General features: G+C 40.3%; 1 protein-coding gene across 3 annotated transcripts in view; it reads left to right on the forward strand.

Moving 5' to 3' along the window:
- THSD7B (thrombospondin type 1 domain containing 7B) overlaps window positions 1-22690 on the forward strand; it is a 296770-nt gene that overhangs the window by 108180 nt on the left and 165900 nt on the right. For all 3 annotated transcript variants that reach the window (XR_012056843.1, XM_030278109.4, XM_072931724.1), the window contains exons 5-6: window positions 5879-6133; window positions 12116-12285. Coding sequence is in view for 2 of the 3 variants with exons in the window: in XM_030278109.4 (XP_030133969.4) it covers window positions 5879-6133; window positions 12116-12285 (425 nt within the window). In the remaining variant the exon portion in view is untranslated. The remainder of the gene's footprint in view (window positions 1-5878; window positions 6134-12115; window positions 12286-22690) is intronic.

Genomic DNA, 22690 nt, shown 5'->3' on the forward strand with positions numbered 1-22690 from the left:
GTGGTCAGCTAACCACCACCAAGGGCCTCCAGAGGAGAGGGACCACATCCTCATCCTGCCTCCTAATTTATAATGAAATGGCAAAGATGTACAATTTATTACCAAGGTTGTTTAATTTACTGGTGTCTGATTGCAGGGCTGTAAATAGGAATTACTTGGAGAGGAGCAGAAGCATGTGGAACACCGGACATGCTGTCTCAGGGAAACAGAGCTGGGGATGTTTTTGATAAAATATCTTTTCAGTCTGGAGGTTCAGCATTTCTCAAAAGGGAAGGAAAAGGAACAAAAGAAGAGGAAAGGAAGGGACAGACCTTTTTGAGAACACCTGAAATGACAACAATTGAACAGCTAAACGATCAGTAGGCTTCGAGACGAGTCCGCTTTTGCTCAGAAATGATTTTGGTGTAGAAACGTTATATTCATGAAAATAAAAGGAGTAACATCAAAATAGAATGATGCTGTGGATCTGGTTTGAACCTTTTAAAGACTTCCTTTATTTAAAAAGTTTTTTTCATACTATTTCAGATAGAATTCAGGTTTCAATTTAGTTGAGAAAAATGTTATAGTTTTGCCTTAAGCCTTACATCCAATAACAGATTTAAACATGAGCACTTCCATGCATTAAAAAAAAGGAAAAAAACCTCTGAAAAAGATGCAAAAAATTAATGTGAAAAAATGCTGCTATTTTTGCTTTCCTGTCTTGTCACACTTGTACAACTCTGCAGAATAATGAGACAAAGGCACTTGAGTTCCTTCCTTTTTTTTTTTTTATAAGAGGTTGTTTAGGTTAGAACTAAATTGCAGTTTAGTAAAATAAATGTGTGTAGTTAGACATTGAAATTCTAAATAAATTTAACCTGATTTTCTAACCTGATGTGCGTGCTCAAATAAGCCTATTGAGAAGTTAAAGTCGGGAGCAAACAGTTACAAAGCATTTTTTTATTATTATTTGGATTAGGAGTCTTTTATGTACATATTTCTTAAACTCTTCATTCTATGTGTAAGATGACAACAGTGATATAGATTTGGATTTGGGTTTCTGTTTACTTTGTAAGTGAAAATTCAGGTCAAACTCAGTCAAGGGACAACCCATCTGTCAAGGCAGAGGTGGAGCAGCATTCAACTCTTTTGTTTGCCTCTGTAATTTAAATTTCCATTATCCATTTCCTAGTGGACTGTGCTTAACCACTTTGCTGTTGTATGTTTTTAGGAAAAAAAAAATTTGCAGTTTCAGTGTTGACATTCTTCTGTTCTCTAGATGAATACAAAATTCTGCAATCAGGAAGTGAAAATGCTGTGCTGTAAAATGCTATTTGATGGCTGTGATTCCGATCTGGGAGAGGAATTCTATGTTCCCATTCCTCCTGGCAGATGTAGGAATCAAGCCTCAGTGCTCAGGCATGAAAACAAATCCCTGAGCTGTTGGAGAAGGATATTTTGTTTTCTAATGTTCTTTTCAAAAGTTTTGTCTGTCATTTCTTTTGCTTTTATTTAAAAGCAGAAGAAACAGAGGAGCAGTGATGGCTTTTTTAGTTTCCATGAGTAACATTTTAGTGGCCACGTATGGAATAGGCTGCTCAGGGGATGGTTCAAAAGGTGTGTGGATGTGAGACTTGGGGATATGGTTTACTGGTGGACCTGGCAGTGCTGGGTTGATAATTGGACTTGATGATCTTAGAGATCTGTTCCAACCTGGACGATTCTGGGGTTTGATGATTTTAGAAGTGATGTCCAATTATAACTGTGTTTTTCCTCCTGTTCTCCAACTGTGCTGGGAAGCAGCTGCCTCTGTAGCCCCAAGATCTCAGAGTCTGCCAAGGTAGTGCAAATGGAAGCCAGCACTTATTTTTAATTAAAACAGAGGATCTGGTGCATTAAGTTCTGGAGACTCCAAAACTTTGATATCTTTACTGATGTTTGTTTTGGTTATAGGTCTCCTAGTTACCTTTCTCTTAGGTCAGTTGTGTGGCTGGCAAATATTCCCAACCTGGTGCAGAAGGCACTGATGTTTCTTCTGCCAAAAAGACCTCTGCTGTACAGATTGAATATGTAGTATCCAAAACATCCCTGGCAGCCCTTGAAGACCCTAAAAATACATTAGGAATTCTCAGAAGTGTGCCTGTTAACACTGTTTGCCAATTTCTAAGGGAAATGAGTGTTTTGATGCGGTTAGAAACATGGCAAGACTGTCCATTATGAGATGTTAATATTATTGGCCAAGCAAGGACTAGGTAGTTTGAATTCTAGCAGCCTGTAGGGCTGGGTCTGTGATTACAGAATAGGAGACACTGCTGAAGAAGAGAAAAAATGGAAATGGGTTGTTAACTTAGCTCACTTCAGGATTATCTTGCTCTGCAGCACGTGGGTTTGAACATGAGTTCCCTGGTCAGGCATGAGACCTCCCAGGAGCCTTCCTGAGCTGCTGGAGGGGAGCCTGGCTGTGGATGTGGTACCCTGTCCCCCTGGTGCTGCCCTCTGTGCCAGCAGCATGGTGACAGCTTCTTAGTGTGCCCAGTTACAGGTGATCCTTTCAGTGTGAAAGGTTTAACAAGAGCTGCCTGTCTCATCCTCTAATGTAAGGAAATGCATTCACCTGTGCTTCTGAATGCCTTGCTGCAGTTGGGAAGGGAAAGCAGGGGTGGCTCCTGTGCTGTGCCCAACCTGATTTACTGGTGCACGGCTCCTGGGTGGTGTTGCTGCTTTTTCCAGCTGATGGACCTGTTTCCACTCATTCCCATGTTGGGGATGTGATGGCTCTGTGACTGCAGGGCATGTAGCACAGGCACCGAGCTGTTGGAAAATATGCTATTTTTGGTGAGTTGCTTTTTGTCCAGAGCAGGAAGGTGGTGGGGTCCAGCTCAGGGCTGTACAGTTCCTGTGTCTCGTGGGTGTGTGTGTGGCTGGAGATGGAGGAGATCAGTGGTGCTGCTCTGTGGGCAGCAGCCTGAAGTGACACAGCCACAGGGATGTGGAGCTGCACAGTCAGGGTGGTACCCAGAGCTGCTTTCCCTCCTCCTCTGCTGTTCTGCTCCAGGACTCTGGGAGTGTGAAACAGATGTGAGTAGATTTCCTTCCTAGTGTTTTGTGTTTCTTTAATAAGTGGTTTATTGCCCTTGAGCACACAAGAGGCTCAGAGGGCACTGTGCCACTTGAGCTGTGCTCTCTGCTGCTGCTGGCTGCTCACTAATGGATCCATCCTGTGCCACAGACACTGCAGCGTGGGCTGGGAAACAATTCCTGGGCTTTTACAGTGTCAATCCAAGCATGTAACACACAAAAAAGCATCAGTTGTGTAAGTACTCTGCTGTATCACTGTTACCAGATCAACCCCCAAGTAGAAGATCTAACCTGAGACATGAATATGTGGAAAATCAGTTTAAAACCAGGGCTTATAGAGTACCTCCTGTCCCCAAGACCTTGTTTTTCTCCCTGCCAGTTTGGACACAGCCACAGCAGCACAAATCTGTGCCTGGTTTGCAGCCTCAGATCAGTGAATGTCTCACAAGTCTGGGCTTTATCTGTATCAGATCGTCCTAAATACATCTGTGACATGAAAAGCTGTGTCTGAATTTCATGCAAAAGAGTGTTTTTACATTTGTCTTTGTGTTGCTCGGTGTCACAATTAATTTGACTTGGAGGCTCTGAGTGAGTAGGTACAAGTTAATTAATTTTCTTTTTGTTCAGCAGTTGCTTGTAATTCTCCCTCAAAAGCCTACTTGAACAGGATGGAAATTGCCAACTCCGTGTCTCATTCACCTTGAGGTCAACAAAGTTAGCATCTTGCCTTTTATAGCAGGAGCAGCGGGGGAGATTTTCAGGGAAAGGAACAGCTATTCAGCCTCTGGCAAAGGCTTTTGCCAGTGCAAGGGTGATTTCTGGGCAGGGATGGCTTTCCCAGCCAGAGGGTTGGCACAGGTTTGGAGAATCCATTAGGGGAGGTATTGGAGGTATTGTCTGGCTAAGAGCTGCGACTGGCAAATATCATTTTGACCAAGACTCCAATCCAGATTTCTAAAGGCTACATTTTATTTAATGTTTCAGTAAAGATCAGGCAGGACTAAAATCACTTTTGCAGTGGTGCAACTCCAAAAGTGGATTTTGCTATTCATGCTATATCTGAATGGGGAGGTTTGATTACTTTAAAAAGTAAGATCAGTTACCTTCCCTCTCCCTTCCCCATTCTGTGTTCTTAGATAAACTCAAGTTTTCTGGTACTATCAGTTAGGGCAGTGTCTTTTATGTGCTACTGTTTTATTTACTGAAAATCAGGAATTATTCTTCCTTGTTAATGTTTTGGCATGGGTGGCTCCTCTGTTGAAAAAAGATTAAAAAGCAAATAAAGTGACCATTCACGTGACTGCATCTAACCTGATGTTCCAAAAACCCTCTCAAAACCCCTGAGTTACTAAGTAACTATATAATGATTATTACTTTCCAGAACCTTGTTATGATAGAACTGATGGTTTTTACCAGAGACAGCTTTGTAATCAGTTAAATTTGACTCAAAATAAGACATGTTTTTCAATTGTAAGCAAGAACAGTTTAATTTTGAAGGGGTTACATCACATGTTGTTTTTACTTGTTGAAGTTGTTTAAATAAACCTCAGTAAATTCATCCTCACAGCACCTGTGAGATTACTGAGTTTTATTCTGGGTGAAGAAATTGAGACAAGAAGTTATGAGGTTTTTTTTGTTTACTTTGAAGTTCCAATAGAAGCCACTGAATGCTGTTTTGCTGGTGGTTGAGGGTCTAGTCAAACTTGATGTGTTTAATGGGAATATTCCTGTTGATCTATGTGAAAAGGGGACCAATTTCTAGGCTGGAGAAGGGAGTGAATGCCCTTTATCTTCTCTGCTCCCCCCATGAGGCTGCCCAGCAATGCTGACATGATTGCCCCAGTCTGTTTGCTTTAGAGGGAGTAGGTTGGCCAAACTGTGCTGTAAAGAATAGCAGGAGAGGTAATGGCTGCTTCCCTGGCAGAAGCTCTGGATTTCACACCTTTTAAGTGTACCTGTGTTTGCCCCTTACAGCTGGCAAAAGCTTTGACCACAAGCAGCTGGAGGCTGGAGAAGGAAAAATTAGAGTTCACACTGAGTTCATCAGGTGTGGTCTTAATATCCGAGGCCAGTTTGCATCGTCCCTATAACACTATACAGAAGTCAAAATGTGTTGTAGCTTTGGGACTCTTCAAAACGTTACTCTGGGACTTTGTAACTTGATATCAAATCTCATCAGTTGTTAGCCCTTAGAATTTGGTTTCCCATTGTGTTTGGCCTAGGGCACCATTGATGTGTTACAGAATGAACGAGATCATGTCCTGATGTCAGCTGCAGTTACTGAGTCCCAAAATCCAGCAACAGTTGCATCATTCCTGAGTCTCTGGTTGTTTGACAGGTTGGAAAACCCTCTGACATTGTTTGACAGCACAGTTTGGTAACAGCCTCATGGAACTGAGCCCTTTCTTATTAGTGTGGGATTAACTGTGTTTTAAAAGAGCAGAGCTGCTGAGCAGGATGGATGGATGGAGGACGTTCAGTCCTGTGTGTGGGATGTTAGAATGGTTACCTGTGGCAGTATTTCTCTTGGGCTTGGCTTTTATTTTCCATACAGGACAAACTATGGAGTTGTAGCTACACAGGAGCAAATATAATGCTTTGTGCATTTGTTTTAACTCGAGATAAATGAGATACATTATTTACAAAGTACTCAGCATGCAAGCTTGCACCCAGAGCTCGTTGGAAACGTGTTTGTGCGTTGCATTAGAACTTCTCTTATTCCTGTTGCGCTGGTGTTGATGTAGATCTTCTGATGGAATGACCATGGATTCCTTCTTGAAAAAGAAATTCATTAAGCTGTTGTACTGTGTTCTTCCCGCAGCCTCTGCCTGCAAGACCCCGTGTTTGCCGTGACCTCCAGGTCCTGTGTGATGCCCAAGGACTGCGCCACGTCCGAGTGGTCCCCGTGGAGCCCCTGCTCGCGCAGCTGCGGCTGGGCCAGCGTGGCCGCGGGGCTGCACAGCCGCCGCCGCCGCGTGCGCAGCGTGGCCGTGGGCGCCGGAGAGCCCTGCCCGCAGCTGGAGGAGAGGGAAGCGTGCACTGGAGGAGGGAAGGCACCGCTGCAGCCCTGCCCCAGGTATGGCCACAGCTTCTTCTCCCTCAGGTTTTGGAGGTAAAGAAGCCCCTGCAGATCCTCCCTGCTCGGTTTGTGCGTGGAGAGGGTTGTGAGTGGTGCTTTCTCAATGTCTGAGAGATCATCGATTTGGTCATTGTTAGCTGTGATGATTGGTATTATTTATTGTTACTAATACTCTTCTAATTATTCCTATATTTCATTATTCATATTACAATAATTACAGTTATATGTAGAAATAAATTTTAATTGCACCCACTACAGTTTACATTTTCATATTTTAAAAACAGTTGCTCTTGTTCTCGGAAATGGCTTTTGTCCTGTTACTGTTTCAGAGAGTTTCATTATCTGGGCAGGTCTCCATGGCTGAGCTTTTACTGGCTTTGAAATTTTAATTTTTACATAAGATTTAATGATTCATCTTCATCTCCCCATAAAAAAATCCCAGTCTTGCTTGAGAAAGATGGGAACTGCTCGGAGGTAATAGGTTGGACTTTGCTCAGCTTCCCTCTGTATGTTCCTTGAAATGGAAAACTTTGCAGTCCCTAAGAGCTTGCTTGGTTTGTGGTGTGAAGGAGAGGAGCTCACCTTTCTGGTCTGCAAGCTCATGCCATTTTGCTTGGCCAGGCTAACAGAGGAGTTTGATAGTGTGCTTTGCAAAGAAAATAAAATATGGCTTGATTTTTCGTGTGGCGTGTTCTGAGATTGACTGTAAAATGCTTTGGGATTGATAGAATTTTCTATGCATGCAGAAAAATCTCCCCGTCTGTGAATGAGTGTGTTTAATAGGAGAACTGTTCAGTGCTCAAGTCAGGAGTTTCTGGGGATTTTGCCAGATACTGCCAAAACCTTCTATAAAGCCTTTGTAAGATACATTTCTTAGGAAGGCATCACCTATAAAAGTGTCTCTGTATCACTGGGCTCATTCAAAATCAAATGCTAATCATTTTTATGCACCCTGCTAGCAGAAGAGAGGAAGTATAAAAAAATATTCTGTTGCTTGATTACATCCTACGGAAAGGCTCTTACAGAGTGATTTTTGCTCCTGCCCAAGTGCACATCAATTTCAAAGACAATAGATTAACACATTGTCTTGCTGATTTTGTACAGGAGCGTGGGTGCAGGTGACACCTGATTGGGGGAGACTGGCTGGAAGTTAATCAGGGAGGGAACAGACGTGGGTCTGTCCCTGGTTTCTCACTTCCTCTTTTTGACATTGCACTGTATTGAAGGGCAAACGGTTGTGTAAAGCCAGGAGAGCACAAAAGGTGAGAACCTGCAAACCACTGATAATTTTTGTAGGTGCCTCTCTCTCTTGTAGAAGAAAATCTGTTGTTCTTTCAGTGAATTGCTGCTATGCCCTGGTTTTCTTGAGCCTGTGAACTCTGAAACCTTCCCCATCCTGTTATGCCTCCCTACCTTGAGGCAACACCTCCGGGGCAGTATCTGCATGAGTGAGGATGAACTCTAATGTGCTAGCTCAGAAAAGAGAGTTAAACTTGCAGGTTAATAGAGCCACTTAGCTGAAAATATTAAAAAGTACAACTCTGGTATTTAGTTAATTGTTATTTCCAGGGATGTAATATCTCAAAATGCAGGTGGTGGGCTATGACCTTCTCACACTGTGCAGAAGAATTTTACAGCAGTGCCTGGTTACTAGACTTTGATTGATTCACTCAGTATAAAGAAACAAGCGAGAATGAAAATCCATAATATTGCAGTGTGTGCTGTGTGTCTACTGGATGTAAGGCTGTGAGGACCAGGATTTTGTATTAATGAACAGAAGTAAAAAAATATATGTTATTAGATTTCAGCAGCTGGTAAAGGTTGCTATTAGTCCATATTTGAGTTAGCAGCCTGGTGATTTGGTGCTGGTCCTTGGGAATTGGTGACTGAGCTACTGGAAAAAGCTCAGACATAGAGAGATGTAGTGTTAATCCTTGTGAAACAATACAAGAAACCTTAAATGCTCCTATTCTCCTTACTTGACCACATTCTATTTGTAGGGTAATACCTAGAATGATTATGCTTTTTTCCTCCTTAAATATATGCCACTTCATCTGTTGTTTGCTGAGGCTTGCCAAACAATGATCTTTCTACCCCTTAAATAAAGATGATGAATTTAAGGAGCTTCAGTAGCAGAAATAAAAAAGGCTCTCCTTCATTTGTCTGGTTTCAACACAAACCATTCCTTTTGTTCTGTTTGCCTAATCAGATTCATTTTTAAATCCTTTAAGTTGAGGCTCCTATTTACTTTCCAAGTTCCTAGAAATCTTCTCTTTTTTTTCAGGTTGATTTGGAATCAAGTAGTCTTTCCTTTAGCTTTAGTTTTAGGGCAAGAATTTTACAAAGCATGCTTCGGCCACAGCAAAGAAAGTGGGCTAGGACATAGACCAGAACAAGTTACTGAGCAAAAGGAATGGGATTAGGAAGAAATTAATATTATATTTAGAAGAATATTAGGAAGAAATTCTTCATTGTAAGGGTGGTCAGTTGATGGCAGAGCTCACCCAGCAAAGTTGTGGCTGCTCCAACCCTAGAAGTGTCCAAGGCCAGGTTGGACAGGGCTTGGAGCAACTTGGGATAGTGAGAGGTGTCTGTGCCCTTGGCAGGGGGTTGAAATGAGATGATCTTCCAGGTCTCTTCCAGCCCAAACAAATCTGTGATTTTATGATTTTCTAGAGGCTGTTTTTTAATGCAGGGGCAGAGAGCACCCCATGACTGCGTGAATGTACATAATGTGGGCTTCATTCACTGACATAAAATAGTAGCAGCTTAAGAGGTAGCACTTGAAGAGTTGTACTCCACAGAGAGAGGTGGGTGAAGTTATATTCCAGTCTCCTAAAAGGATCCAGAGATGACAAAAATACTTTGAGCCTCAGAACTGCTCAGTTAAATATAACGTCTATGCCCATGGTAAAGCTACAAGTTAAAGGTCCCATCACAGGTAGGTAGCACAGGTGTAAATTTGCTATTAAATGGGAAGGGCTTTTAATTTTATGACTGAACTTTACAATAACATCTATAATCAATAGTCTAAATGCAAGAAAATAAAACACTTTAACTGTGTGTAAGACTCTAGAGCTTTGCGCTTTGTTTTCCCTTTGGTTATTTGTTCTGAAAGGATTAAGTGCTTAAAAAGCTTAAACACGTAGGAGGTGATTCTGCTTTCTTTTATTGTCATATAAATTTGGGATAGTTCAATTAAAGTGGATGGGTATATACAGGTATAAAACTTGTGTAAACACTAAGAGCATAAGTCCTATAGACTAAAGAGACCAGGAGGTTACTATAAATCGGAAAGATATTGAGCCCTTATTTGTTTCATAACTGTCACCGAGTCATGAGTTTTAAAACAATGTATTATATCTTTTTTATCCATGATGTGTTGCTTTCATGTTCGCTGGGAATAGATAGATTTTCCAGAATTATGATTATGTCTTCATATCATTCATTTTGGTTGTGGTTGCTACGTTACGAGACGGGGATATAGCAAAAACTCTCTTTGCTTTGTTGGAAATTCAAAGCTTTTCAGAAGTTAAATGATGGAAAATGGGAATGTATTAAGGCTTGATTTTTGTTAAAAAGGCTTATTGCTGAGATACAGGTGTGATGGTATCACTTTGTAAATGAGGTTTATTATGCCCAAATTAAAGATAAGGCATTAGTATGAAGTGGTAAAGACTGGAGAGGAAGTGCAGTGAACTGTGCTAGAAGGCTCTGGAGTTATGCTGGGGAGTGGTAGCAACACTCCAGCCCTTTGACCTCCTGGTGGGCTTGTTAATGGCTGTGGAAATGTGTCCCTTTTTATGCCTGGAGGTCAGGATTTGTTTTTGGAGCACTGGACAGCTGAGGATGTGTGCAGGTAAGAGCAGACAGGGCTGAGGCTTGGAGCTGTGGAGGGCTGTCCTTGCACATGCTCACACAAGTTACTCTGGGAGAATATATAAAGGGATCTTTTTTTTCTTTTTAATTCAAGAGCTGATGAAGTTTAATTATCTCTCTGAGCTCAGATTTAGTTATTTTGCATAATTTTAATCACCGATGGCCTAATTTTCATAGGTGTTAATTCCCGCAGCTGACACTGAATAGGAGAAGCAGATGCTCACACCCCTGGAAATGAGTCTTTAGGATCTGGAGTTCACAGCTGATTTCCTAAGCCAGATATTGATAATGAGTTTTACCTTAGTCAATTTTTGTTTTAAGAAATACTTCCTCAAAACAACTATTTCCATGGCTGTGGAAAGATGCATGTGTTCTATACTTAAGATTTTAATTTCAAAAGTAGATCTGAAAAGCAGAGTTCTGAAGGGATGTGGAGGAGGAATCCTCTTCACCCAGTGTTTGATGAAGAGCATTTTCATTGCCTTTATGGTTGCATTTAACACTGCAGGTCCAAGAAGTGGGATTAAGAATTCCCAAAAGGAACTAAAGACTTATATGTTGTGGGAGTTAGTTATTTGATACTTGTCATGTGAAAAGCGTGCTCTTTATTATTTTCTTTGGGGGTAATGAACCCTGTGTGTTTATCCAGATTTGCACAGGATGCTGTGAGTTATTTAAGAGAGCATGACAGCTCATCTGAACAGTATCTGTAAATGCAAGTAATTGGCAGTATTCACAAATCTTTTTTTTGTGAATACATTACAAAATTTGGGGCTAATTAAAAAAAAAAAAGTTCACAAAATAAGAGAACATGTGTGCTCCAACTAGTGTGTTTATTTTTCATATAGTTTTGAGATGCAGGTTTGCTTGTTATAGCTGTCAGGAGTAGATACTGTGGAGAATAAGCAGAATTATGATGTGGAAGGCTTTTTGTGCAGAGACACCCCACTGTGTTTGAGTTTACAGTGATCAGTCAGCAGTTAAGGAACATATGTAGTTGTAACAACTGCAGATCTGCTTTTAAAGGAGAGAGTATTTGTCTTGAGGATAAAGGAGGGAAATTATTTTACGTAGTTTACATTACACAAAACCCAAAGATTCTGTGGTAAAAATAACCTAGGAAATTTGGATGAGTGGAGGCATAAAGCAGCGCAAGTGTGAACAGATTGGTTATAAAAACAGTATTGCCTAAGATTTGTGTTTGGGAAGCTCGGGAAGACTTTGGGCTCTTATTTACTCCCCTCAGACTGTGGCCTGTGAATCAAAGTGAACTCTGCCTGTGGAAACATTTGTGTTAGAAATATACTCTACATTTTCAGTCATGATGGGGAAATAAATTCTGCTTTCCATGGATATACACTGCTGTTTTCGCTGTGGTTTTAGTAAGCTCTTCCTGGAATTTAAGCTGGTACACACCAACAACTGTTGTCTGTACATTCACCTACCTGTGTCCTAAAACATTATAATTCCTTGAAAACCTTTAATGCTCTTTATTAGGTGTGAATGGAACATAGAATGAAAGTATTTTTTGTCTCAAGCTTGGTGTGTATCACAACTTGTGGAAAATGGAATTAACTGAGATGCTTTAGCCAATCCCTTGAAGGAACTGTCAGGACCTTGGGCACTTGGAGAGGTGCCCCCTGTGGAAGAGCTGCGAGTGCTTGGAGCTCCATCAAGTATGCAGGATTTCAGGTGCTAGGGGCATTTCAGAGAGAGGTGTTCAGCTCTTGGCAGAGAAGGGTAGTTTAGTGCTGCGAGACACATGTTTGAAAACTGCTGTTCACACTTAATCAAACCTCTTAATCTTCACTCATTTTTTACACTGTGCTCAAAGGTGCTGTCAGGGTGATTTAGTGCTTCAGAACGCTTTGGAGATTGGTGCTCTGTCAAAAGTTTTACACAAGTGCTCTAGACAAATAGCACTTTACTTAACCTATGCAAATTTAACATTTAAAATGTTTCCAAACATTCCCCGTTTTGGATAGGAAAGTGCTGCTATAAAGATTAAACCAATTGTATTTTGTCATCTAATAACGTACCTCTCCCTTACCTGTAGTCTTTCAAAAACTCATTTTACGTGTTCTCTGTCTATTCCCAAAGGTTTGCCTGGAGGACCTCTGAATGGAAAGCTTGCCAAGTGTCTCTGCTCCTGGACCAGCAGGACCCTCAGCAGCAGAAGCAGGCAGGGCTCTGTGGAGGTGGGATCCAAACCCGAGTGGTCTACTGTGCCCAGATCGTCGTGGAGCTGGGGACACACCGGCCGAAGGAGGGTGCGTGTGGAGGGTCCCTCTGAACTCCTGGCCTGAGTGGATCTGAGCAGGAGAAACAGGAAGAAGGGAGTAGATAACATGGAGTCATTGGTAGCCTTTGGCTTGCTGATGCCCTCCTTGCATCCATGCTCACACAGGGAGGTGCTGCTGGGCACCAGAGGAGGCCCTGAGGAGCTGCCAGGAGCCACAACCTCCTGGGATGAATTGCTGTTCTGTTGTTCACTTATTGGGAGAGTTACAAAGGATGAAGGAACTAAATTATGCTTGGAGTTGACTTTTCTTCCTCTGTCATATATCAGGAAACCCAGCCCCCTGGTAGCTGAATGCACTTATCTGTAGTGTAGTCTTAGTTTAGAATATAAAACAGGTTGTCACACACCATTCCGGATATGGCTTTAGCCTCTGCTTCAGGTTGATACACAATCTTTCTTGTGATTTGAAGGGGAAAGCAAAAATAATATTGTCACAACTTCTGAGCAGACAGACGAGTTTTGGACTCTGGAAGTGAATTATATTTCCTTTAGAAGAATAATAAGTAGTTACAGATTTATAATGAATAATTCATCATAGGCTGTTTTATTTACTCAATGTGGTGCTCTTGCAGAATGTGTTTTTGAGCAGAGATGTAAGATAATAACACAATATTGTATCTTAGATTTATTTACTTACAGAGGAGAAGCAAGTGTTTCCTGGGTGCCCAGTGTGTGTCCCAGCATCTCTCACAGACTCTGAGGGTATAGACAGCCAGACCTGTTTTAATCTCTATTCAGTCCATGCACAGTGGCTGATTCGCCTCCCGCTGACATCTGGTGCTCTTTTGCTCTCCCAGCACAACCCCTCTCCATTGTTTCACACAAGTGTGTGATGCAGGGGACTTTCAGAGTTAGAAAAGTGCTGTTGATAAAAGGTGTGTGGCATTTACTGACTTTCATCATCCTTCTGAGCACTCCTGTGTTCCTTGCAGCCACTGCAAGGCAGGTGGGTGAGCAGAGAGCTTGAACTGACTTCATTCACACTTTATTCTGGGTAAGAATTGTGAATTTCTCAGGAAGATAGAGGAGTGCCTCTGAATTCCTTGAGCATTTATGTATCTCATGACCAGAATTGTGCTACATATCCAGTGTGTGACCTACCTGCAGCTTTTTCCCTTGCTCAAAGTTCAGTTCAGCTTCAAAGTTGCAAGCCCTCTCCTCAACTGAAAAAAACCCACAAAATCTGGAACACCTCTTCCTTGTATTTACACTTCTAACCTCTACAAAAAAAAATCCATAGAGTCAAGTGGAAAAACCCAGATGTGCAGAGCAATTGTACAAGGTATAAACAGTTACTGTAATTTCAAAGCAGTAGTGCAGATGTACAGTAGTGCTTGGAAAGTGAAAATCCCATCTACTGTCAGCACAGTTACGTGCAAATGGAAAAAGGGAAAGCCTTCCCTCTTATCCCTCCTCATCCAGTAATACTCAGTCTGTCTCATTTACTAGCTGACAAATTTTTGTTCTTTGAATAAAAAAGGAATTACACCTTTTTTGGCTTTTTTCTTTTGGCAATCAGAACTGGCAGAATACTTTTATTTATCACTATCTCATCTTTTACCGTACCATTTTTTCAGCTATGAGGAGAAGATGAGGAAATTAATCCTCTATGTATAAGCAAATATAGTGTCTAATTGCTACCATCCAAAGCACAGTAATTTTTCTTTCTTCACCTCTTGAGTGTCCTTGAAGGGATCATTCAGGAATCAAACAAGCAAGTCTAATGGGATATTACCATCCATCACAGTTGTTATTCTTCTGGTTACTTACAAAGAGAATTTGGACCTGGGCCCAATGACATATGTGAAAGAAGATTTTGTCCCATGGTCTCTCCAGCAGCATTCTGGGATAAAATATGTTGAATCCTAGTTGGAGACAGGTACCATCTGTGATGTGTTTATACATACTGCTCAAAGCTCTTTTATCTCCCAAGGATGTCTCTCCCACTTTTTATTTGCCTAGTCTTCCCTTCCATGTCTTCTTTTATTAAAATGTGTGTTTGGAAAGGGAGCACCTGTTTCCTTGAGCCTCTATATATCAGTTGTTCAGAAGGTTAAGTCTGCTGAAATCTTTCTGTATTTTGATTATAAGGTTCCAACTTGAAGATACTGAAAATGGAAAACTGTCACTCAGGTATTACTTTAAGAAATGCATTGATAAGATTTCATATTTTTCTTCTCCAAGAGGTGACCTAAGAAATCCCTGTCTTGTTCCAAGTGAAGTTATATGTTTTCTAAGCCTTGAGGAGGATGTTCATACTATTAATATGAGTATTTGGAGGGAAAAGATATTGCAGTCTTTGAAGTACTTGGTAATATTTCTGCATTCTGAGGCTGTTACAGCTAAATTTACATTGGTAAATGTGTAAAGTGATGTGTAGTTCAGAGGTCTGTGAAGAGACTGTACTGCTTGTAATGCTGCCTGTTCTGTCCAAGGAGTCCACATCCCTCCTCACCTGGGAGGCTTTTGTTAATTTAGGCTGAATTTTAACATGATTACCTTTCTACAGATCCTGCTGGTTTTAAGTATCTCACTGAATTTTAACATGTTTAAATTTATAATGCTTAATTTTCACCAAGAGGCAGTAATCTAGTAATTCCAGAGATGGAAGTGGCAAATCTCCATGTTTGAAATGATGTTGCTTTTAAAAAGGAGACACATTTTGCACAAAAAGTAGCACAGACTATGCAAGTGAGCTACTTGTGGTACAGCCCTTTCTGCCCTTCAGCTCTGGATATTCCTTGATCCCTGTGCCTGGAATCCTATTTCTGGAACAAACTATAGGACTAGTGGTGACTACCCTTCTTTGTACCTCTTTATTAAAGTAAATCTGTTCATTCATATGAAAACTCTTTTAAGCAGAGTAGGAATGTACATCATTAATGTATTTTCAAAGTCAGACACTGCTGCCATAGGACACACATGCTTGCTTCTCTTCTGTAAGTGGGCTTACAAAAAGAGATAAGATTTTTGGGGTTTTTATGGAATTTATCTGAAATGTATTTTTCCATAATAAATTTGAATTGATCTGGGTGAATATCACTAACTAGCAATCCCCAGTATACCAACAAAAAAGACATCTGGTAGGAAAGAATATTATGCAACAATCTGTTTATGAACCTTTCCTTGTTTGGCAGTACAACTCTCAATCTCAGTAAATTATTCCAGTGGTATGGGAATGAAAATTCCTCTTAGAATCTGGGACTGGTGTCTGTATTTATGTTCAAACTGTTAATAAACATATGTAGTTCCTAGATTTAATTTTCTACCTCAGGATTTTTTTTTTACTTTATTTTCTGAAGACCAAGGAGTATCCTTCTGTTTCCTAATTAATTCTGCTTTTTGGATTTATCTGGAAACTGTATCTTTTTCTCAGTAGCCTGGGAGATAGCAGTCTTTATAAAATACTCCAGAAGTATTTCCTCTCTTCTCTGAAATAGTTACCTGCTGTCTCTAGTGACTGGGATTGCTGCTATTTCCATATTTTCTGTAGTTTTCTAACTAGGAGTCTACCTGCCCTGTCATTCTTTCAAAAAACTTGTGCCTTTTAGATCTTGGCATTTTTCTTTTTTTGCTTGTTTGAATGAGATCCGATTCATATTGTGCTTTCAGAATTTTCTTAGTGTTTTTGAAGCCTGTCTGCTTAAGTTTTAATTATAGGACTGAAAAGACCTTTGTGAAATAACGCTTTGATTCCTTGAATCCTCTTTATTATTTACTCAGCATAGTAAATTTGTCTAATGTATCCCTTATTATCTGCTTTCCAGAAGTCATTGCAGGTTCCTGTCTTTTTAATCTTTGTTGTTGCATCTGAAAATTCACGTAAAATTCTTATGCCTGTACAAGGTTCTAAAGTTTTGCTTACATTTTTTTTGCTTAATGAGTTTCTCTATCATATTTGTCTCCATATGTTTATTTTTATTTCAGCTTTAATTTCAATAACAGGTATGTGACACAGTTTGCCTTCATTTTTTTTTTTTGATAGCTTTCAGTGTTACCCTCCAAAACTATTTCTTACAGAATTCTCCATTATTTTTATATTCCTCTTTCCTCTGAGAGACATTCAACCCTCACCTGTTAGGGACATAATACCTTGCCTAACTTACTCCCCTGCAGTTCTCAGCCTACACTAATTTTTGCTTTATTTTTAGGATGAAATTCCACCTGGTTCATTTTACATCAGATTGGTTTTTTATAAACTTGTGTGTCGCCAGCTGTAGCAGCAAAACCTCCTTTAGTCTGTTTACAGCTGAGGACTTGGAAAATCCTCAAGTACCTGTTCAGGTCTAATGGTTACTCTCTGATCCATCCCTCTGTGTATTCCCTTATGTAGTTTTGTCTTACAAGCCCCTTTACTGACAGAATCACAAAATGGTCTGAAGCTGAAACTGGTCCCCTGCACTTTCATCTAACTCCAACTTCTACGAGTCTCAAAATGATTATTTTATGGCCTTTATATGTTCTTGTTTTCCTCAAAATATTGAACTTTCTCCCTACTGCTGATAGACAAAAATGCCTGTTCCTTTCTTATCTGATGAGTGAATTTTTCAGACTCTTCTTGATTCCCACATGGGAAATATTTTGGCGTTGTGTTTTGTTTTTCAGATATTGGTGCCTCTTTGGACTTGCACAGAGATTAATTTGAGGAGTCCTTTCATAGATATGTTATTCTAGATTTATTCTCATCCCTTTCTTTCTGCCCTATTGTCTTTTTTAGCTCCAAAATGTGCTGTTTTATTTCCTTTGCTCGGTATGCTGTTTCCTAATGAAGGTGCCAAATTTTTTTTCCCTGCAAGTTCTTTGTTCTGCTCTGAATCATGACCTTCCAATGTGTGTCTCCTGGGGGATTAGTGTTTCAAACAGGTGCATGTGGCATCTGTTCAGTAAACTGTGGTTTTGGGAAGAGGACAATGCCAGTGGAAAGTCCAGTTTGAATGTGCCACCATCCCCTTGGGTGCCAGGGGTCTTGTGGAGCACCAGGTCTGACTCTTGAGGAGCTGGAAGCTGGTTGTGCAGCTTGTTGCTTATGGCTGCTGCCATCCTGCATATTTATAGGGAAAGGGCTGTGTTGATGAACATAAGCTGCCTGTAGGAGCTGATGCAGGTTATTCACTGTTGGAGTGAACAGGAACCCTGTGTGGAGTGGAAGCCCTATACTAAATGCACACTTTTTTTATTTTTTTTTTTTTGTAAATTTATGCTGGTGAAACTGCAGGAATGAGAAGATTAATTTACTCTACGGAAATTAGAATTTTAGGACTTTGATGTTTAAATCCTGTTTTCCTTGTCTAGTTTATGAAATTGAAAAGGAATAGGTTAGAATATATTAGTAATGAGAAAACTTGACTAGGACTGTAGGAGGGAGAGAAATAATGGTCAGCAGTGGTGTGAAAAAAGCTTTGTTGAGCTGCTTCTGGTGCAGCAACAGGAACATCCAGCCTGGGGCTTAGCTGACCTGAATCAGCTAGAAACCAGATTCTCAGGTGGAACCTCTGCCCCCCAAGGATCCCACTCATCCCAAACTAGTTATTTATCACTGGGATGGCTGTATTGGCTTGAAAAGATGAGAAATACCCCTCTGAAGTGTGAAATATATTCAGAGAAGTCTGTATCAGATTTTTATTGCTAGGATGCCAAGTTATTGATCTGTAAGCTCACCAAATGCTGAGCAGATTTATGAGATATGACTCACATAATGGAAAAATAAATATGTAACAGCTGGCTTCTTCAGGGGAAACCCTGTAGAAGCAGGAGAGGAAATGATTTTATTCAGATTGTTGTAGTGCTTGACAGTGGTGTTTAAATGTGCATTTCAAAAAATTGAGTTTGAGTCCATTAAGGAAAAAAAACCACTCTCCCTAACGTCTTTCAGAGGTGTAATACTTTTAGTTATTTCATATCTTAAAACTAATTAAGCTAAAAGTGAGTAATGTTTAAAAATACTTTGACAGTGAAAAAAATGAGCCTTTTAAGAGATGCCTTATAAATAATAGGCCTTTTTTTGTCAATAAGCTATTTGTTATGACCCTGAATAGTTATCACTTTATAAATGCTTGAATTTGTTTAGCTGGCTGTGGTATGCAGCAAATAATATGTTGCCCAGTTAGTTCACGTGAGATGCAAGGTTTTAGTCCAGGCTTTTATCTTTGAAAGCTAACATTTTAATTGCATCTGTGTTTTTATAATTATTTCCTGCCACTGGAACTGGATTCATTCCCTTCCAGACAGTGATGGTTTGTTCTGTGTAATTTTGTCCTGCTGCTGTTCTGAGGCTGGGGAGCTGCATTGTGTTCAGACAATAATATGGAGCGAGATAAAAAATTAAAAAGATTTGTGTGCACGAGGCTACGCCACAAACTGGGACACTGGGGAGAGAGAAGGAAGCCAGAGGTGTCTGGAGCAGGAGACACTGGAGATAAATGAAGTTTGTGTGCCAAGGCCAGCCTGGCTGCTCCCAGGATTCGTGCTGGCTGTGTCACCAGCGCAGCTTTGGGCCACCTGTGCCACATCCCGGTGTCCCAGGCACATCCCCAGAGGTGCTTTTGTGGTGCCAGTCACAGAAGGGGTTTCTCCTTCCTGTGGAATGAATGCTGAACTCAGCACTGGGCAAAGCTCCCACTCTTACAAGGCTTTCATGAAGTTTTCATGGATTTTCTTCCCTGTTTCATAGGTTTTCTTCCCTGTTTTCATTGTTTCTTCTCTCACCCTCTCTGGTGGTCTGCTCCAGCGATTTTCAGCCTTTTCTGAATAACAGCCAAAAGGCTCAAATACCCTGCAGAATCCTTTTTTCCTTCCCATCATTGCCTTTGCTGCCATCCCAGCATCCCTGTTGCCTCTGCTGTTTTTCCCGGACACTCTTAATGAATTGTCACCTCTGATCTGCTCAGTCATGTGGCTGCTGGTGGGGAGCCCCGTGCTCACTCTGAATTTTTGCCAGATATGTAGTGTCTGTTAATCTCCACAAGTTCTGCTGTAGCAAAACAATGCAGTATCCCAGCTGAGATCACAGTCCTGTTGAGCAGCAGAGGGAGGACACAGGGATACTTTTTGTCTGTGTCACTTTAATAAAATTGTGAGGATTTTTATTGTTCTGACATGCATTAAGCCATTGTTGCTTTTGGCAATCCACTATTAACCCTCTTTCATGCTGTGATTAGCCTTCTATTCATACGTTGTTCCTTGTCTATTAAATGGATTTTAATTGAAAATAGGCCTCCAACCTTGTGGTTAGTGGCTTCAAAACTAATTGATTTTCCTTCAAAGCATAAAGGAACCCTTTCCATCAGACATAGGGTGTATTAGGCCCAGTGGAGGAGTGCAAGGGGCTGGGGTTGGTGCCATTTCCAGGCTGGTCGGCTTGCATTCCCCACTTTTCCCTTGTGCAGTGTTTTGTTTTTGCTATAAAAATGTCTTTCAGGTTAGAGAAATTACTTGCAAATGTTGTGCTGGGTTTACCCCTATTGTGTTTTACACATGAAGGTATTTTTATAACATAACTCACTCCTTGGTGGTTTTCTCAAGTAATTTCCCTTTGTATTGATCCAAGTGTCTTTGGTTTATAAGTCCCAGCAAAGGCAGTAAGAGCTTTCACAAGGATATGCCATCCCTTTCTTGTACCTGCCTTGTATCCTGGGAATCTTTAATTTGGATTAGTTTTGCCATATGGTAAACATTTGGATTTATTTCCTTGAGAATTGAGTAATACCTAAAATATGTGAGAGGCAGACCTGATAATCTTTGTATATTCCAGATATATTTAGAAAAGTCTCCTCTTGTTTTTAGTAACAAAAATACCTGAGTTTTCATTGTAAAAGGGAAATGTGGTTAAAGTCCAGGAAAAAAGTGTTATTTACCTCCTGAGGAGTTGAAAAACCATGTTTGACAGGACCCCCTGCAAGCAAGATGCCATCCTGTGCATTTCTGCTTCTGTTTGGTCAGCATTGCCTTTAACATAGTGTGGGTATGTGTGCCTGCAAGTATCTGCCCACATGACTCTATTCAAAGATAATTTATTTATTGGCTTAAAATTACATTATGGAAATAATCATATCAGAGCTGATTTCCTCTTCCACTCTTCCTCCAAATCATTACCTCAGTAAAAATACATAGGGAAACAAGACACTTTAGAATGCAATTTATTATCTCCTGCTGGTAGCAATAACCAGAAAATAACAGCAAATAGTAAAATTCAAACTTGAGGCAAGACACTGGCACTGGGAACAGCTGCAGTTGCATTTATAAAGGATAGATTCAATATAACAGCTATAGAAATGTGCCATGTTTCAGAGGCTCCCAGATTAGTACTTGATTGCTTTTTCAAGTTTATTCTATGGATTGGGAAGAACACGGGATTTTAAAAGGTACAAACAAGCGTCATAAATAAGCTGCTGCTTGAATCAGAGATGTTTCCTCCCCCTCCCACTCTTTCCTTTCCTGGCTTCTGCCTTCCACCTTCCTCCAAAAACGTGGCTAATGTTGTTCCAAGGAAAATAATTACACAAAACCCGCTTTTTCTGTATGAATGCAGGAAAATGCCACTACAGAGTCAAATATTGAGCAAAATCAGAAGGCTGGCCCATTCCTAAAGACATTCCTGGCAGCTCTGTTAATTTATCATAGGCATAATGTCAGGGATTTTTTCCTGTGTAGGACATCCCCAGCCAGGCTACCTGTGCCATTTGGAGGCTGCAGTGTGTGAGAATTTTGGCATTTAAAAGATTCACAGAAAAATCCACCCTTATCATTCCTTTATAATAAAAAAAATAAAAAAAAAATTTGTTAGAGTATAAAAGAATGACAGTAGAAGATCACATCAAGCTTTGAAATAAACCAGATGGAAATCAGAGTTTGTAATCAAATGGCTGAAGAAGGAATAAAATTCTGTTTTAAAGAAGACCCTACTGGTTCATCCTGTCATCCTGGGTGGTAACTGTCTCTCTATACCTGCCAAGTGTTGGAAAAATGATGGTATTGTATATGTATTTATCATGACAGCTTGGGTTTTTTGTTCTGGTCTTATTCCTGAAGACTGACTGGAGGACTGCAGTCAGTGTAGAGTGAGGAGTATAAGCTGGCACAGACTTGGAGGGTATTGGATATTTGATCAGAATGGTATTTTCTGATTTACCTTTTATGGAACGTAAGGAAGTGAGCAAACAAGCAGCCTTATTCCAGTGCCAAATAGGATCTAGGTGAAAAAGAGCTTCCAGTGGTAGAATTAAATAAGGCATCATCCCAAGGGAGGAAGAGGAGCAGGAGGGTGCTTGGCAGGGTGTCCCACATTCACATCCATGAATGTGGGATGGGTGGTTGGGTGGTAGCACCTTTGACTTTTTGTAATCAATTTTTCTTGATTTTTTTATCCCAAATCAATTTTAAATTGTGTTGGGTGCACTGGTTGATTTTCAAGGAAGGAGAACCATCCAGCTGTATCTAGACTTCCAAATTTAAATAGTTAAATTCAGTACAGAAACATTTTCAGTGTAGAAACCCACAAATCTGTGAGGAGGGAAGAGCCATTCCTGGGAATGACACCTTGAGTTAAAGCAAAGCAGGACTGGACTTTATTCCTTGGGTTGACCATTTGTACTCAGTTTTATTTCCTTTCATTTCTCCAAGTGAATTTCCAGAAAACTGATACAGTTTTGCAAAGCTTGATGCTGAGAGGCAGGTTAAACCATGCATGAGACTTCTTGGTAAAATAAATACTCTTATCCTTAAAACTCTAATATTTATCTCATTTTGTCTGTCACTTCACTTGCAAGGCTTCTAGAAAAGGTCTCTTCATGTGAGCATTCAGATGAATTGGATTTATGCCACCTTGTTCTAATCTTTAAATGAACATGTCAAAGGCCTTACAGGGTCTCAGAAAACATTCAGAAAATGGTCTTTTTAACCAATGTATTATCTTTCCACTTAGAATTAAATCACACTGTTGTTTAATCCTATTATTCTGATGAGTTGGAACCATAAGCGCTGATATTGGTCTGAATCACTTCAGACTGACAAACTCGGCTTCAGGACGTGCAAATCAGAGTTTGAGATTTTGAATGCTAAATTCTTGTGTCTAAAAAAAAAAAAATGTTTTTGTTCAAATGATTAATTTTAAAGAAAATGGTGTAATATCAGAAAAAAGAAAGATTACGCATATACTGAGCTTGTTTTTACAAATTCTTTAAAAATCAATTCCATGCATGGAAGCAAAGAAAAACAGACATGAAAAGTAAAAATGAGGATAAAACAAACTCAGTGGCTATAAAAATTAATGAAGTCTTGGTAATGCCATGGCAAAGTAAACTCAAACAAGCCTTTGCCTTTTGAAAGACTGCTTTGATATTGATTTATCTAAAGAGACAGCCAAATTCAGCCCATAA

This window comes from Taeniopygia guttata, chromosome 7 (assembly GCF_048771995.1).
Source record: "Taeniopygia guttata chromosome 7, bTaeGut7.mat, whole genome shotgun sequence".
In the NCBI taxonomy this organism is placed as follows: domain Eukaryota; kingdom Metazoa; phylum Chordata; class Aves; order Passeriformes; family Estrildidae; genus Taeniopygia; species Taeniopygia guttata.